The 19,171-nt window shown below is 44.3% G+C and overlaps 1 protein-coding gene across 7 annotated transcripts in view; it reads right to left on the bottom strand.

Moving 5' to 3' along the window:
- Positions 1 to 19,171, bottom strand: part of MLH1 (mutL homolog 1) — an 88,190-nt gene that overhangs the window by 6,298 nt on the left and 62,721 nt on the right. For all 7 annotated transcript variants that reach the window (XM_061395844.1, XM_061395841.1, XM_061395842.1 and 4 more), the window contains exon 14: positions 1,070 to 1,178. In XM_061395844.1, coding sequence (XP_061251828.1) covers positions 1,070 to 1,178 — 109 coding nt within the window. The remainder of the gene's footprint in view (positions 1 to 1,069; positions 1,179 to 19,171) is intronic.

A 19,171-nucleotide genomic window follows, 5' to 3' on the forward strand; every position in this document is an offset into this window, starting at 1 on the left:
AGTAGGATCCCAATAACCAGTAAGAGCTCACTGGGCGAGCTCACGGCTTCTCAGGAAAGACAGTGGCCCTGAGCTGACCTCACTAAGGGTTTCCGAGCCTAGGAGGAAGGAGTCACCAGCACCCAAGGCCGGGTGTGCCCGCAGTAAGCTCCTCGGTGGGGCAGTTCTAGCTCAGGGAGGTCACATGGGATCTCAGCAGGACAGAGTCCCACGATGGCCAAGTGATGGTGTCTGGCGATGGAGGGTGGCACCACGCCCCCCCGAACTACCGATTCGAGACCATATTTAATAGAGGTTCTAGACTCAACAGGAGCTCATCCTCCAAGATGCCTGGAGACAACCATAAATGTCACCAGCTGCGTGCTGGGCAAAGGGCGCTGCCGAGCTGGCCCACCCCATGCTCCTGGACCCCACTGGCTCTTCAGGGCTCGAACAGGCCCTGGCTCCATCCCAAAGCTGAAAGGAGAGGAGGTGTCAGGCCCTCTCACCCCTCCCCTGCCTCCCTTCCCTGCCCTGGAGGCCCTCGTCGGCAGAGGCCCAAGTGATCTCCCTCCTCACTGTGTCAGCGGGGGGCCCTGATACAGAGGGGGGTTTCTCCCTCAAAGTCTCCCAGGCGCTCAGCCCTCCCTCCCCCACCACTTGAATTCAGTCAGCCCCTGCATCACGGGACCTGATCCCAGCTTTAAATCCAATCAGTTGGATTTGAGCAGCTGAGAGCTGGTGTTGCAGAGCAGCCCGCAGCCCCTGCTGTACACCACACAGGCTGGAATACCCCATCAGCTCCAAGCTCTCAACATCCGGCTCAGAGCACGTCATCTTACCTTCACAAAACCCTGTGAATTAATAGTGATACCCCACTTTTACAGAAGAGAAATCCGAGACTCAGTTATCAAAGTGACTTGTCCATGGTCACATAAATGGTAAATGTTGAGCCTGGGTGAGAAACCACACATGTCTGCCTCTGAAGCTGGGCCCTTTCCGACTGTCACCCTGCTCTCCCCAGCTTCTCCTGCCTCTGTCTCCAGGACCACCGTCCTAGCAGCTCTGCATTTCGTTTGCACCGATTTACCTAAGTCTGGTGGTGTTGAGAAGGTATAACTTGGTCTGATGCTGTGCCAAGGCCCACTGAGGATTCACGCAGCCCACAAAGGAGTGGTTATGCAGCATCTCCCGGAGAGCTGGAAAACAAGACACAGGTCAGGAGTGGCCCCCCAACACCTCCCTGCACCTCAGAGCACCAAGCACCAGAGCTAGAAACATGGAAAACTGCTGAAAACACACGCAAAAAAGGAACAAGATAGAATTAATCTTTCAAAATCCAACAAGAAATTGCCAAAAGATTAAAGCAGGAAGCCAGAGAAGTAACAAGCGCTCTGAAACCCTTTATAAACTAAGACAGCAGAGGAACTGCAGGATTCATGAACTTCAGTTTGTGCAGACTCTGAAAAGCCTAGGAATGGGGTGAAATGGGGACTGTGACAGGAGTCACGTGCCCGCTTCTGCAGCCAGGATTCATGCTAAGCAGGCTGCCTGAGAAGTCTGTGGAAGTTTTAATTTAAACTGATTCCAGGGCTGACTGTTCCTCCAGGTCCCTCCTAGAATCAAATGCAAATTCTCTCTGGAGAAATTCATCTTCAATTCAGACTTCAAATAATTCCTCACAGGTAAAGAACCAGGACCTCTGTGGTCAAAACTAGGCACCAAGAATTAGAATCCAGAAGAAATCACAAAGTCAGTATCTGCCAAGTTTTAAAGATTGAAAATTCCAGTAAAGATAAAACAGTAAGCATGCACAGTGTGCTTAAGAGGTATTAAAACACAAAGTCGCAGACTATCACAATGATCAAGGAAAGACAAAATTCATTTCACCTATATGTGGAATCTAGAAAATAATACAAATGAACTTCGACAAAACAGAAGGACTCAGGCATAGAAAAAAAATTTATGGTTACCCGCTTTATGGAAAGCGGGTAGGGAGGGATTAATTAGGAGTATGGGGTTAACAGATATAAACAAGGACCTAATCTATAGCTCAGGGAGCTATCTTCAATATCTTGTAATAACCTAGAACAGAAAACAATCTGAAGAAGAATGTGTGTGTGTAACAATCACTTTGCTGTACACCTGAAACTAACAATACTGTAAATCAACTACAGTTCAACTTAAAAAATAGGAAGAAAAACGGAAACAACATTCTACATAAACTTTCAAAAAATAAAGGAAGACAGTAATTCCTACTTTACAAGGCTAGCATAACCCTATCCTAACCCTAATATGAGAAAACATTAAAAAAAGAAAAATTTAGACCAATATCCTTGTGGGTCACAGATACAAAAATTCTTAACAAAAAATTAGCAAATTAAGTTCAGCAATATGAAAAAAGGAATAATATAATCAAGAAGAGATTAGGCCAGGAATGTAGGGTGATTTAGCATTTGGAAAATCTCACCATATAGAATAAATGAGAAAAAATAATCATCTTAACAGACACAGAAAGAGTATTTGACAACAACAATTTTTAAATAAAAACTCTCAGAGACTGTCTTAACACTGGGAATTCAGTGGTTAAGACTCCACACTTCCAACACAGGGGGTGCAGGTTCAATCCCTGGTTGGGGAATTTAGATCCCACATGCTGTGCAGCACAGACCAAAAAAAAAAAAAAAATCCCTCAGCAAACTAGGAATAGAAAATAACTTCCTTAATCTGAAAAATCTATCAATGTAAAACCTCCAACTAGCATCACGTTTAATGGTGAAACAGTAAATGCATTCTTTCCACAATACAGAAAAAGATAACAACTCCCATGCTCACTCATTCTACTTGACATTGTATAGTGGGTTCTAAACACTGTAGTGAGGCAAGGAAAGCAAACTGTAAAAATATGAAAGGAAAAAAAGTAGAACTGTCTTTATCTGCACCCTTGGCAAGGTCATGTGACACAAGGTCTTTTGTATTTTAATATACTAATGGATGAGGGTAAAAATTTCATGGTAAACAATGAGGAAAATGATTTATTTTGACTCAACCTTAACAATTAAAATCAGAACTAATTTTTAAAAGTTCATATTAAACAATGATCAAGGAGATTTCCAAAAAAAAAAATGTCTAAAAATAAAAAACACAAGAATCAAAATTAAAAATCAAGATCCAGGTTTCCTTGGTGATCCAGTAGTTGAGAATCCACCTTGCAATGCAATCAAATACGCCAGTCTGATCCCTGGTCCAGAAAGATCCCACGTGCCGCGGAGCAACCAAGCCCCTGCACGGCAACCACTGAGCTCACACGGCACAGCTACCGCCGCCTGCGCGCCCTGAGCCTGCGCCGCCTGCGCGCCCTGAGCCTGCGCCGCCTGCGCGCCCTGAGCCTGCGCCGGGCAGCAAGAGAAACCACCACGAGAATCTGCACACCGCTCACTCCCACTCCCCACAGCTACAGAAAGCGCATGTGCAGCGACAGAGATCCACCACAGTCAAAAAGCAAAAATAAATGAATCTTTAAAAATAAAAATCAAGATCACAAATTGAAAAATAAAAACCATATGATTATCTCAATAGATGCAGAGAAAGCCTTTGACAAAATTCAACATCCATTTATGATAAAAACTCTCCAGAAAGCAGGAATAGAAGGAACATACCTCAACATAATAAAAGCTATATATGACAAACCCACTGCAAACATTATCCTCAATGGTGAAAAATTGAAAGCATTTCCTCTAAAGTCAGGAACAAGACAAGGGTGCCCACTTTCACCATTACTATTCAACATAGTTTTGGAAGTTTTGGCCACAGCAATCAGAGCAGAAAAAGAAATAAAAGGAATCCAAATTGGAAAAGAAGAAGTAAAACTCTCACTATTTGCAGATGACATGATCCTCTACATAGAAAACCCTAAAGAGTCCACCAGAAAATTACTAGAACTAATCAATGACTACAGTAAAGTTGCAGGATATAAAATCAACACACAGAAATCCCTTGCATTCCTATACACTAATAATGAGAAAACAGAAAGAGAAATTAAGGAAACAATTCCATTCACCATTGCAACGGAAAGAATAAAATACTTAGGAATATATCTACCTAAAGAAACTAAAGACCTATATATAGAAAACTATAAAACACTGGTGAAAGAAATCAAAGAGGACACTAATAGATGGAGAAATATACCATGTTCATGGATTGGAAGAATCAATATAGTGAAAATGAGTATACTACCCAAAGCAATTTATAGATTCAACGCAATCCCTATCAAGCTACCAACAGTATTCTTCACAGAGCTAGAACAAATAATTTCACAATTTGTATGGAAATACAAAAAACCTCGAATAGCCAAAGCGATCTTGAGAAAGAAGAATGGAACTGGAGGAATCAACTTACCTGACTTCAGGCTCTACTACAAAGCCACAGTTATCAAGACAGTATGGTACTGGCACAAAGACAGAAATATTGATCAATGGAATAAAATAGAAAGCCCAGAGATAAATCCACGCACATATGGACACCTTATCTTTGACAAAGGAGGCAAGAATATACAATGGATTAAAGACAATCTCTTTAACAAGTGGTGCTGGGAAATCTGGTCAACCACTTGTAAAAGAATGAAACTGGACCACTTTCTAACACCATACACAAAAATAAACTCAAAATGGATTAAAGATCTAAACGTAAGACCAGAAACTATAAAACTCCTAGAGGAGAACATAGGCAAAACACTCTCCGACATACATCACAGCAGGATCCTCTATGACCCACCTCCCAGAATATTGGAAATAAAAGCAAAAATAAACAAATGGGACCTAATTAACCTTAAAAAGCTTCTGCACATCAAAGGAAACTATTAGCAAGGTGAAAAGACAGCCTTCAGAATGGGAGAAAATAATAGCAAATGAAGCAACCGACAAACAACTAATCTCAAAAATATACAAGCAACTCCTACAGCTCAACTCCAGAAAAATAAACGACCCAATCAAAAAATGGGCCAAAGAACTAAATAGACATTTCTCCAAAAAAGACATACAGATGGCTAACAAACACATGAAAAGATGCTCAACATCACTCATTATCAGAGAAATGCAAATCAAAACCACTATGAGGTACCATTTCACACCAGTCAGAATGGCTGCGATCCAAAAGTCTACAAATAATAAATGCTGGAGAGGGTGTGGAGAAAAGGGAACCCTCTTACACTGTTGGTGGGAATGCAAACTAGTACAGCCACTATGGAGAACAGTGTGGAGATTCCTTAAAAAACTGGAAATAGAACTGCCTTATGATCCAGCAACCCCACTGCTGGGCATACACACTGAGGAAACCAGAAGGGAAAGAGACACGTGTACCCCAATGTTCATCGCAGCACTGTTTATAATAGCCAAGACATGGAAGCAACCTAGATGTCCATCAGCAGATGAATGGATAAGAAAGCTGTGGTACATATACACAATGGAGTATTACTCAGCCATTAAAAAGAATACATTTGAATCAGTTCTAATGAGGTGGATGAAACTGGAGCCTATTATACAGAGTGAAGTAAGCCAGAAGGAAAAACATAAATACAGTATACTAACGCATATATATGGAATTTAGAAAGATGGTAACAATAACCCGGTGTACGAGACAGCAAAAGAGACACTGATGTATAGAACAGTCTTATGGACTCTGTGGGAGAGGGAGAGGGTGGGAAGATGTGGGAGAGTGGCATTGAAACATGTAAAATATCATGTAGGAAACGAGTTGCCAGTCCAGGTTCGATGCATGATGCTGGATGCTTGGGGCTGGTGCACTGGGACGGCCCAGAGGGATGGTATGGGGAGGGAGGAGGGAGGAGGGTTCGGGATGGGGAACACATGTATACCTGTGGTGGATTCATTTTGATATTTGGCAAAACTAATACAATTATGTAAAGTTTAAAAATAAAATAAAATTGGAAGAATAAAAAAAAAAAAAAAACGAAAAAAAAAAAAATAAATAAATAAAAATAAAAATCAAGATCAACTGAGTGGACAAAGTTGGCAAGGCCATTAAAAGGTAGAACTATCAGGAGCACAGACTGACGACATGAAAACAGGAAAGCTTATGCAATGTGGAGGAAAATAAATATGTAATTAAAATTGCAGAAGGGCTAGGAAACAGGGAGAGACAGTAACTGAAGACTCTCAAGACAAAGTATCAGAGAAGGTCCCAAAAGTGATGAATGATACCAAGCCTCAGCTCCAGGAAGCCCAACAAAATCTACACCTGAGAGAAACAGAATACCAAACAAAAGAGACCCTAAAAGCACTCAGAGACACAGAGAGATCACCACAAAGTAAGAGAACACAGGACTGACAGGGAATCCTCTGGCAGTCCAGTGGTTAGGACTCCAAACTTTCATGGCCAAGGGCACCAGTTCAATCCCTAGATCTCTGCAAGCTGCACAGCGAGGCCAAAAAAAAAAGACTGACACTTGAATTTTCACAATAGAAGGAGCCAACGAGTGGTAGACTAATACCTTCAATGCACTTAGAGAAAGTAACTGCAACTCTGAAATTTTAAACCCAGCAAAGAAACTTACCAAAATAAAGATGGATTTGACAAAACAAAAAGCTTTCCATCCACGGCCCCACTCAAAGAGGAAGTAGGTCCGTACACCATCAAAGGTCTGAGGGAAAGAATTATGAGCAAAAAATACTGGATAAATTCAAACAAACTGAGAGTTAACAATGTAATATGGAACAATCAGACACATAGAAACTATGAATATAACACCATATGCCAAAACTAAATCCCAGGTGGACAAGAGATTTACATATAAGCATTTTAGGAGCGAACAAAAGAGCAATGATTTAATTATCCCAGAGTGAGAAGGAATTCCCTACATAAAAAGGTCACTGTGTGATACAGGAGCCATTCAGAGTGGCGGAACACCAGGACACAAAGCGCACCTCCTCCCACAAGGTGGACGTGGTGGCTCCCGCGCAGCCCAGCAGCTTTGTGATGGGAGTGGAGGCAGCACATGACTGCCCCTGGAGGCTGGGAGCGGGCAGCCCGCAGCTTGAGACTGCTCCTGCAGCCTGGGGGGGCGGGGGGGGGGCAACTAGTGACTGCTCCCGGAGCTTGTCCCGCCACCCACTGCCAGTGGAGCCACCACTGCCACTGAAAAATCCAGGTACATCAAAGATACATCTAGATGTGGAAGGATTCTCACAGAGTATCTACTAAATGCTGGCACAAGACCTCAGACCTCTGAAAAGCTAAGAAAATCTCCATGTAACCGAGAGGGACAAAAAAAAAGGCAAGAAAGGAATGAGACTGGACCTGTGCCACAGGGAGGGAGCTGTGAAAGAGGAAAGGTCACGCAGGACCTGCGTGCTGGGAAGTCCCCTCACCAGCCGGGAGATCGGCCAGGACGGAGGGGGAGCCTCAGAGAGGAACATGGTCTGGTCTGTGGCGCTCAGCATGGCCAGGCCTGCTTAGACGGTCAGTGCCACGGCTCTGCACTCCCAAGAGCGGGCCTGGGGAGAGGGCGCGGGGGGGGGGGGGCGCGGGCCGTGCTGTGTAGACACAGCACAAGGGGCTGCAGTCTGGTGTGGCCACACCCAATGGGCTCTGAGGAAGAAGCCTGAGCTTCCCACAGGCACCACTGTGGGGGGCGCACGGGGAGGGGAGGCCCCACCATCACAGCCTTTCTTCCTGCTCGAGGGCTGCTGCGGGTGGCGGGACAAGGTCCGGGAGCGGGAGCTGGAGCGGTCACTAGAGGCCGCCCACCCCCCCCACCCACCACCCCCGACCCCCGGGCTGCAGGAGCAGTCTCAAGCTGCAGGCTACCCGCTCCCAGCCTCCAGAGGCAGTCATGTGCTGCCTCCACTCCCATCACAAAGCTGCTGGGCTGCGCAGGAGCCACCACTGCCACTGAAAAATCCATTACCTGGCACCGGCCACCGCATCTGCACACCCCCTGCATCAAGGGGAGAACACCAAGCACATGCTGACCAAAGGGCCAACAGGCACACACTGAGAACAGCCCTCACAGGACTTCCCTGCTGGCCCAGTAGTTAAGGCTCAGCAGTCCCAGTGCAGGGGGCCCGGTTCACTCCCTGGTCAGGGAACTAGACCCCACCTGCTACGACTGAAGATCCTGCACACCACACCTAGGACCCAGCGCAGCCAAACACGTAAAAATAAAAACAGCCCTCACATTATATTAAACCCGCACAAGCTACATGGGACACGCCCACATAGGAACAGCCCCCAAGACTCCTGCTCCAACAGAGACAACCGTTCCTCCTTAACTCAGAGCAAGAGGATGAAGAAGCAGAGAAACCACTCCCAGTTAAACGATGAAGAGAATTCCCCACAAAGAACAATGAAAAAGACCTAACAGACACAGATTTCAAAATGGAGATAATGAAAACACTCAAGGAATTAAGAAAGGTTATTGACAGAAATCTCCCTCAAGGATCACTGCCTTGTCATGGCAAAAGGGCTTGTGTAACTCAGTGAAGCTGTGAGCCGTGCCGTGTGTCACAGTGCAGACTTCTAACAGAACGTGGTCCCCTGGAGGAGGGAATGGCAATCCACTCCAACACACCAGCAGGGAGAACCACATGAAGTGTGTAAAAAGGCAAAAAGATTTGACACTGAAAGATGAGCCCCCAGGTCAGAAGGTGTCCAGTATGCTAATGGGGAGGAGCAGAGGACAATTACTAATAGCTCCAAAAAGAATGAACGGCTGGGCCAGAGAGGAAACGATGCTCAGCTGTGGGTGTGTCTGGTGACGAAAGTAAAGTCAGATGCTGTGAAGAACAGTACCACAGAGGAAACTGGAATATTAGGTCCATGAATCAAAGTAAATTGGATGTGGCTGAACAGGAGATGGCAAGAGAAAACACCGACATGTTAGAAATCAGTGAAATAAAATGGACGGGGATGGGAGAATTTAATTCAGACGACCGTTATATCTACTGCTGTGGGCTGGAATCCCTTAGAAGAAATGGAATAGCCCTCAGAGTCAACAGAAGAGTCCGAAATGCAGTACTTGGGTGCAACCTTAAAAATGACAGAATGGTCTCAGTTCATTTCCAAGGCAAACCATTCAAAATCACAGTAATCCAAGTCTGTGCCCCAACCACCAATGCTGAAGAAGTTGAAGTTGATCAGTTCTATGAAGACCTAGAAAACCTAGAATACCAAAAAAAAAAAAAAAAGATATCCTATTCAGCATAAGGGACAGGAATGCAAAAGTAGGAAGTCAAGAGATACCTGGAGGAACAGACAAGTTTGGCCTTGGAGTACAAAATGAAGCAGAGTAAAGACCAACAGAATTCTGCCAAGAGAATACACTGGTAAAAGCAAACACCCTTTTTCAACAAAACAAGAGATGACTTTACACATGGACATCACCAAATGATCAATACTGAGATCAGATTGATTACATTCTTTGTAGCCAAAGATGGAGAAGCTGTATACAGTCGGCAGAAACAAGACCTGGAGCTGACTATGGCTCAGATCATCAGCTCCTCATAGCAAAATTCAGACTTAAACTAAAAAAAGGCAGGGAAAACCACTAGGCCAGTCAGGTATGACTTAAATCCCCAATGAATATACAGGGGAGGTAATGAATACAGAATAGATTCAAGGGATTAGACCTAGTAAACAGAGCACCTGAGGAATCATGGAGCGAGGTCTGTAATACTGTACAGGAGGCAGTGAATAAAACCATCCCAAAGAGATGCAAGAAGGCAAAGTGTTATCTGAGGAGGCTTCACAAATAGCTGAGAAAAGAAAAGCAAAAAGCGAGAGAGAAAGGGAAAGGTGCCCCCAACTAAATGCAGATCCAGAGAATAGCGGGGAGAGACAAGAAGGCCTTCCTCAGTGAACAGTGCAAAGGAAGAGAGGAAAGCAACAGACAGGCTAAGACTAGAGATCTCTTTGAGAAAACTGGAAATATCAATGGAACATTTCATCCAAAGATGGGCACAATAAAGGAGAGAAATGGTGAAGATCTAACATAAGCAGAAGAGATCAAGAAGAGATGGAAATAATACACAGAAGAACTGTACAAAAAAGATCTTAATGACCCTGATAACCATGGTGGTGTAGTCTCTCACTCAGAGCCAGACATCCTGGAGTGTGAGATCAAGTGGGCCTTAGGAAGCATTACTACGAACAAAGCTAGTGGACGTGATGGAATTCCAGCTGAGCTATTTCAAATCCTAAAAGATGATGCTGTGAAAGTGCTGCACTCAATACGCCAGCAAATTTGGAAAACTCAGCAGTGGCCACAGGACTGGAAACGGTGAATCCTCATCCCAATTCCCAAGAAGGGCAGAACTGAAGAATGTTCACACCACCAGGCAATGGCACTCATCTCCCATGCTAGTAAGGTACTGCTCAAAATCCTCCATGCTAGCCTTCAGCAGTATGTGAACTGAGAGCATCCAGATGTTCAAGCTGAATTTGAAAAGGCAGAGGAACCAGAGATCAAACTGCCAAAATTCGCTGGATCATAGAGAAGCAAGGGAATTCCAGAAAAACATCTGCTTCAAAGACTACACTGGAGCCTTTGACTGTGTAGATCATAACGAACTGTGGAAAACTCTTAAAGAGATGGGAATACCAGACCATCTTACCTATCTCCTGAGAAACATGTATGTGGGTCAAGAAGCAACAGTTAGAACCCTGTATGGAACAACTGACTGGTTCAGGATTGAGAAAGGAGTACGACAAGGCTATTTGTTTAACTTATACACAGAGCACGTCATACAAAATGCCGGACTGGATGAGTTACAATCTGGAATCAAGACTGCCCGGAGAAATAGTAACAACCTCAGATATGCAGATGATACCACTCTAATGGAAGAAAGTGAAGAGGAACTACAGAACCACTTGATGAGGGTGAAGGAGAAGAGTGAAAGAAGCGTCTTAAAACTCAGTGTTAAAACTAAGATCATGGCATCCAGTCCCATCACTTCATGGCAAACAGAAGGGGAAAAGGAAGCACTGATAGATTTCCTCTTCCTGGGCTTTAAAATCACTGTGGATGGTGACCGCAGCCATGAAACTGGACGACAACTGCTTCCCGGCAAGAAAGCTATGACAAACCTAGACAGTGTGGTAAAAAGCAAAGATACCACTTTGCCAACAAAGGCGCATATAATCCAGGCTATGATCTTTCCAGCTGTCATGTACGAATGTGAGAGCTGGACGATGAAGAAGGCAGAGTGACTAAAAATTGATGCTTTTCAAACTGTAGTGCTGGAACAGACTCTTGAGAGTCCCTTGGACTGCAAGGACATCAAGCCAGTTAATCCTAAAAGAAATCAATCCTGAATACTCTTCTGGAAGGACTGATGCTGAAGCTCCAATACTTTGGCCACCTGATGCGAAGAGCTGACTCACTGGAAAAGACTCTGATGCTGGGAAAGACTGAAGGCAGAAGAAGAAAAGGGGACAGAGGATGAGATGGTTGGATGGCATCACTAATTCAATGGACATGAGTGTGCATGTGAAAACTCCGGGAGATGGTGAGGGACAGGGAGGCCTGGCATGCTGCGGTCCATGGGTGCGCAAAGAGGTGGACATAATGCGGCGACAGAACAACCACATCAGTCAACAGAAATGAAGAACATTATAAAAAGGAACTAGAAACTATAGAGAGGAGCTAAGAAAAAGTTAGAATGCTCATGAACTAAAGGCAACGAATAGCACAATAAATAATGCACGAGAATGAATAAGTGACCTGGAAAATTCGAATAATGGAAATTACCCACTCAGGACAGCAGACAGAAAGCCAAATTTTAAAAGAAAATGAAAGCAATAAACAGTGCTGCGATGAACATTGGGGTACACGTGTCTCTTTCCCTTCTGGTTTCCTCAGTGTGTATGCCCAGCAGTGGGATTGCTGGATCATAAGGCAGTTCTATTTCCAGTTTTTTAAGGAATCTCCACACTGTTCTCCATAGTGGCTGTACTAGTTTGCATTCCCACCAACAGTGTAAGAGGGTTCCCTTTTCTCCACACCCTCTCCAGCATTTATTACTTGTAGACTTTTGGATCGCAGCCATTCTGACTGGTGTGAAATGGTACCTCATAGTGGTTTTGATTTGCATTTCTCTGATAATGAGTGATGTTGAGCATCTTTTCATGTGTTTGTTAGCCATCTGTATGTCTTCTTTGGAGAAATGTCTATTTAGTTCTTTGGCCCATTTTTTGATTGGGTCATTTATTTTTCTGGAGTTGAGCTGTAGGAGTTGCTTAGCCAGGACATGGAAGCAACCTATATGTCCATCAGCAGATGAATGGATAAGAAAGCTGTGGTACATATACACAATGGAGTATTACTCAGCCATTAAAAAGAAAACATTTGAATCAGTTCTAATGAGGTGGATGAAACTGGAGCCTATTATACAGAGTGAAGTAAGCCAGAAGGAAAAACACCAATACAGTATAATAACGCATATATATGGAATTTAGAAAGATGGTAACAATAACCCTGTGTACGAGACAGCAAAAGAGACATTGATGTATAGAACAGTCTTATGGACTCTATGGGAGAGAGAGAGGGTGGGAAGATTTGGGAGAATGGCATTGAAACATGTAAAATATCATGTATGAAACGAGATGCCAGTCCAGGTTTGATGCACGATACTGGATGCTTGGGGCTAGTGCACTGGGACGACCCAGAGGGATGGTATGGGGAGGGAGGAGGGAGGAGGGTTCAGGATGGGGAACACATGTATACCGGTGGTGGATTCATTTTGATATTTGGCAAAACTAATACAATTATGTAAAGTTTAAAAATAAAATAAAATTTAAAAAAAAAAAAAAAGAAAAGAAAATTAAAGCAATAGAAGAAGCCTAGTAGATTCTAGTGCGTGCGCACTCAGTCGTGTCTGACTCTTTGTCACCCCATGGACTGTAGCCCGCCAGGCTCCTCTGTCCACGCAAGTTTCCTGGCAAGAATTTCCTACCTTTCCAACCCAAGGACCAGACCCACGCCTCTTGCATCTCCTGCACTGGCAGGGGGATTCTTTACCACTGGCGCCACCTAGGAAGCCCATGAGAAACCTACGGGACAATAAAAGGCGTGCCAACCTATGTATAATAGGGATTCCAGAAGGGGAAGAAAGAGAAAAGGAGATTGAAAATGTTTTTGAAGAAATTATGGCTGAAAACTTCCCAAACCTAAAGAAGGAAACAGATACTCAGGTACAGGAAGCACAGACACTCTCAAACAAGGTAAACTTAAGACACACTCTTTGAAAAATGGCAAAAGTTAAAAACGAAGATTACAAAGGCAGAAAGAGAAAACCAAAGGCAGCAAGGACCCCTAAAAAGCTAGCAGCTGATTTCTGGTAGTTGCAGCCAGAAAAGCTGCAGGCCAGAAGGGAATGGCAAGATATATTCAAATCTTGAAAGGGAAAAATCTGCAACCTAAGACACTCTACCCAACAGAATTATCATTTAGACTAGGAAAGACAATTTCTCAGACAACCAGAAACTAAAAGAATATAGCAATGTTAAATATATCCTGAAAGAAATACTGAAAGTGTTAGTCGTTTAGTCATGTCTGACTCCGTGCAACCCCATGGACTGTAGCCCGGCAGGCTCCTCTGTCTATGGGATTCTCCAGGCAGGAATACTGGAGAAGGCTGCTATTCCCTTCTCCAAGGGATCTCCCTGACCAGGGATCGAACCCAGGTATCCTGCACTGCGGGCAGACTCTTTACCATCTGAGCCACTAGGGAAGCCCAAAATATAGAAAGTTCCTTTCTAAATAGAAAAGTAAGAATCTATAGAAAATAGAAATTCACAATTGGAAAGCAAATCACCTAAATAAGCCAGTATACAGATTAAAAACAAAAAAATAAAACACCATCTGTGAAAGTCATGAGACAGGCCTGGGACCTGGGAGCTTTTGCCGCAGTGTTGCAAAGCTTGGCCCTGGACAAGCCTCTCAAGCTACAAAATAGGTGGGACTAAAAACAACCCTGTGTGTGTACAGTTGGAACAAATTTGGGACCAAAAGATACAAAAAAGGCAAAAAGAGAAAAAAAAGATGTCATTTCTGAAGAGCCAAGAACGAAACCTGGGTGTCCCAAGCCAAAGCAGGTACTGTGCACGCCCCGGCTGCACTCACCACCACCAGAGAAGGGGGCAAGACCACCTAAGCGCCCCCCCCCACTGAACACACCCCTACCCTCACCCCATATAAGGAACAAGCTTGTCCCCCACTTGGGGAGCATGTGAACATGTTATTTGTTTTCACTCACTCCTGCAGCCAGCGCAGAAGCCTGAATAAAGCCTTATACCTGAATTTCTTATCTGGCCTCCAGTCGATTTCCACTGATTAAGGCAGGCCAAGAACCCTGGTCAGTACCAATAATTACCACTGTGAAAACACCAAAAGGATGAGCACAGGGATGCAAAAAAGAACATCAAAATCATAAAATGTGAGGGAAGAAAGAAAACGTATATATATTTGTTCATTTCCTAGAATGTGCTTGACTCCCAGCCTAAGGCAAGCAGATATAGGATGCGGTTAACACTTGAAAAGCATGATAAGCACAAACCAGATTCACAAACCAAGAAGAGAACACAAGCATAATACAGAAGAAAACCATGAAACCACAACAGGAAAAACAAAGAGGACAAAGAAGAAATCCATAACCAACTGGGAAAACCAGGTTAAAATGGCAATAAATACATATCTACCAAGAATTCCCTTAAAAGCTGATAAACTAAATGCTCCAATCAGAAGACACAGAGTGGCAGACTCGATTAAAAAACCAGAGCCTACAACAGGCTGCCTACAAGAGACCCACTTTTGGGCAAAGGACACCCATAGACTGAAATGAGTGGGAGGCGCCCAAGGGAACCTGTTGGTCTGTGTCCCCCTGACCCCCGCTGCAGCAGGGGCCCCAAGAAGGCCGCGCCTGAATGTTCCATCCGGCCTCTGTCAAGGAGGCCAAGAACCCTGGGTGGTAACATATTCTGCAGTGCCCAACATGGGGCCCGTCCCCTTCTGGGTAGAGGATCTGGGCCCCTCTGGGACCATGGGATGCAGCTGCCCCGGGTGACAAGTGGCCACCTGACCGCTTGTTTCAGCATCACCTCGTTTTAAGACTGCCTTCCTGGCCCCTGGGGGCCTCAGTACCTCACTCAGGCAACGCCTCCCCGCGCCTTCGTCCTTTTCCCTCTCCTGAAATCTTCTCTCTCTGTCCTCTCCTTCAGTCTTACCCTCCCAAGAGTGGACGTCGGGCAGCTACAGCATCCCTCCTCTCAGCCTGTGAGACCTGCTCCTCTGGCAGGTGGCGAGCAGAGGTGGAGAGGCTGGCCTCACACTGCACAGACCCCGGGCCAGAGGGCTCCCCTGGAGATTCAGGAGAGTGACAGAGGTTCCGCCCTCAGGTCATGTTGTGGCTGCAAGTCTGACTGTCCCAATATTCTCACCTTTATTTCCTGCCCCCAAGAGAAGCCCTGCTGGGACAGGCTGCAGCGGCAGACTGCTATATGCTGTACACTATACATGCTATATACCGCGTGGTCAGAGCCCCACCTTTGGGTTGCAGTCCCACAGACAACGGGCTGGCTTCTGGGCTAGAGCATCGGGTGGGCAGCAGACAGGGCGCCCCCTCCTTCACTGGCCCTTTCCGGAAGTGTGCTGCTTGGTGCCTGAACAGACACCTGCAGGGGGGCGGGTAGAAACAGCACTCTCTCTGTTTTTCAGTCTTTTCTGTCCCTCCTCCCTTTACCTCTTCCTCAGTCCTCACTCCTACACTACCGGCCCCTTTATCCTGAAAGATTTTTGTGTCTTTAAGTTTTGTGATTGCTACCTTTATGATGCAGTTTTGTCTGTCCAGCTGTTCTGCAGGTCTCTGTGACACTGTAGGCCTGGTGGAGGACTTAAGCCTTGAAATACAAACACAGCCCACATGCCCTGAGACGGCAGCCCTGGGGTACTTGGTAGAACTTTAAAGAACAGAAAGAAAAGACAGGAGCCTGCATTTTCCCCTCCTGCTTGAGCTGGAGGGGCCTGCATTTCTCTCCTTGCCCTCTGCAATGTAATTGCTCTGTCTGTGCTCTCAGCAAGTACTGGATTGATCTGTAGACCCTAGACTGCGGGGGAAAAAAGGAGAGGTGCATTTTCAATTCAAGCAGGAAAACTATGAGATCTCTGGTTCTATAGAAATTGGCTTGTCTGGCTTAAACCTGTGTGCTTAATCAATACAGACCTGTCTTTAGAGACATCAGTGTTAAGTATAACACTTTCACTGTGCCAAAGCCTTTGACTGTTTGGATCACAATAAACTGTGGAAAATTCTGAAAAGAGATGGGAATACCAGACCACATGACCTGCCTCTTGAGAAACCTATATGCAGGTCAGGAAGCAACAGTTAGAACTGGACATGGAACACATTGGTTCCAAATAAGAAAAAAAGTACGTAAAGGCTGTATATTGTCACCCTGCTTATTTAACTTATACACAGAGTACATCGTGAGAAATGCTGCGCTGGAAGAAGCACAAGCTGGAATCAAGACTGCCGGGACAAATATCAATAACCTCAGATATGCAGATGACACCACCCTTATGGCAGAAAGTGAAGAGGAACTCAAAAGCCTCTTGATGAAAGTGAAAGAGGAGAGTGAGAAAGCTGGCTTAAAGCTCAACATTCAGAAAACTAAGATCATGGCATCTGGTCCCATCACTTCATGGGAAATAGATGGGCAAACAGTGGAAACAGCGTCAGACTTTATCTTTTTGGGCTCCAAAATCACTGCAGATGGTGACTGCAGCCATGAAATTAAAAGACGCTTACTCCTTGGAAGGAAAGTTATGACCAACCTAGGTAGCATATTCAAAAGCAGAGACATTACTTTGCCAACAAAGGTCCATCTAGTCAAGGCTATGGTTTTTCCTGTGGTCATGTATGGATGTGAGAGTTGGACTGTGAAGAAGGCTGAGCGCCGAAGAATTGATGCTTTTGAACTGTGGTGTTGGAGAAGACTCTTGAGAATCCCTTGGACTGCAAGGAGATCCAACCAGTCCATCCTAAAGGAGATCAGTCCTGGGTATTCACTGGAAGGACTGATGCTGAAGCTGAAACTCCAATACTTCAGCCACCTCATGTGAAGAGTTGACTCAATGGAAAAGACCCTGATGCTGGAAGGGATTGTGGGCAGGAGGAGAAGGGGACGACAGAGGATGAGATGGCTGGACAGCATCACCAATTCGATGGACATGAGTCTGGGTGAACTCTGGGAGTTGGTGATGGACAGGCAGGCCTAGCCTGCTGCAATTCATGGGGTCGCAAAGAGTCGGACATGACTGAGTGACTGAACTTAACTGAACTGAGGGTTACTAGAAATAAGCACACAGTGTTTCTGCTATAAAATCTGTCAACAGGGAAAACAACCTGATATGATTAAATTTTGAAGTAAAGGTAACTGGGATAAGAACTTTTTGGTAAACCCCATAGGACTAATCATGTTTTGAAAACTTTCATCTAAAATAGTCCCTCCAAATTTTGGTAAGTTTAAAAATAAGTTAAATGATAGGCATTAACTGAATATCCAGACAATTTCAAATAGGATAAAGTACTGGAACATTAATTGCTAAAAATTAGGTCTAAATTTATCTACTTTTGTCTTGTGAGAGAGAAACTAAAGATGTATGGTGCCACCCTGAAATGTTTTCTACCAATTTATGGACTGGCAAACCACTTCAGTATTCTTGTCTTGAGAACCCCATGAACAGTATGAAAAGGCAAAAAGATGACACTGAAAGATGAACCCCTGAGGCTGGTTGGTGTCCAATATACTACTGGGGAAGAGCAGAGAAATAGCTATAGAAAGAATGAAGAGACTGAGCCAAAGCAGCAACGATGTCCAGCTGTGGATGTGTCTGATGGTCAAAGTAAATCTGGATGCTGCAAAGAACAATACTGCATAGGGACCTGCAAGGTTAGGTCCATGAATCAAAATAAACTAGATGTGGTCAAACAGGAGATGGCAAGAGTGAGTATCGACATTTTAGGAATCAGTGAACTAAAATGGACGGGAACAGACGAATTTAATTCATATGACCATTATATCTACTACTATGGCCAAGAATCCCTTTGAAGGAATGAAAAGTGAAAGTGAAAGTCACTCAGTCTTGTCTGACTCTCTACAACCCCAAGGACTATAGAGTCCATGAAATTCTCCAGGCCAGAAGTCTGAAATGCAGTACTTGGTTGCAATCTCAAAAATGACAGAATGATCTTGGTTCATTTCTAAAGCAAACCATTCAGCATCACAACAGTCAAAGTCTATGCCCTAACCACTAATGCTGAAGAAGTTAAAGTCGAATTATTCTATGAAGACCTACAAGACATCCTAGAACTAATACCAAAAGATGTCCTTTTAGTCATATGCAACTGGAATGTAAAGGTAGGACGTCAAAAGATACCTGGAGTAACAGGCAAGTTCAGCCTTTGAGTACAAAATGAAGCAGGGCAAAGGCTAACAGTTTTGCCAAGAGAACACACTGGTCATATCAAAGACCCTCTTCCAACAACACAAGAGACGACTCTATACATGGACCAGATGGCCAATACTGAAATCAGATTGATTATATTCTTTGCATCTGAAGATGAAGCTCTCTCTATACAGTCAGCAAAAACAAGACCTGGTGCAGACTGTGGCTCAGACCATCAGCTCCTTATTGCAAAATTCCGGCTAAAATTGAAGGAAGTTGGGAAAATCACTAGGCCATTCAGGTATGGCCAAATCAAATCCCTTATGATTATTAAGGGGAGGTGATGAATAGATTCAAGGGACTAGATCTGGTAGACAGAGTGCCTGAAGAACTATGGACAGAGGTTCATTAACATTGTACAGGAGGTGGTGACCAAAACCATTCAAAGAAAAAGAAATGCAGGAAGGCTAAGTGGTTGTCGGAGGAGGCCTTACAAAAAGCTGAGAAAAGAAGAAAAATGAAGGGGAAAGGAGAAAGGGAAAGATAATACCCAACTGAATGCAGAGTAGCAGAGAATAGCAAGGAAAGAAAAGAAAGCCTTCTTAAGTAAACAATGCAAAGAAACAGGAAAACAACAGAATGGGAAAGACTAGAGATCTCTTTAAGACGACTGGAGATATTAAGAGAACATTTCATGCAAAGATAGGCACAGTAAAGGATAAAAAAAGCAAGGAC

The sequence above is a fragment of the Bos javanicus genome, chromosome 22 (assembly GCF_032452875.1).
Source record: "Bos javanicus breed banteng chromosome 22, ARS-OSU_banteng_1.0, whole genome shotgun sequence".
Taxonomy (NCBI): domain Eukaryota; kingdom Metazoa; phylum Chordata; class Mammalia; order Artiodactyla; family Bovidae; genus Bos; species Bos javanicus.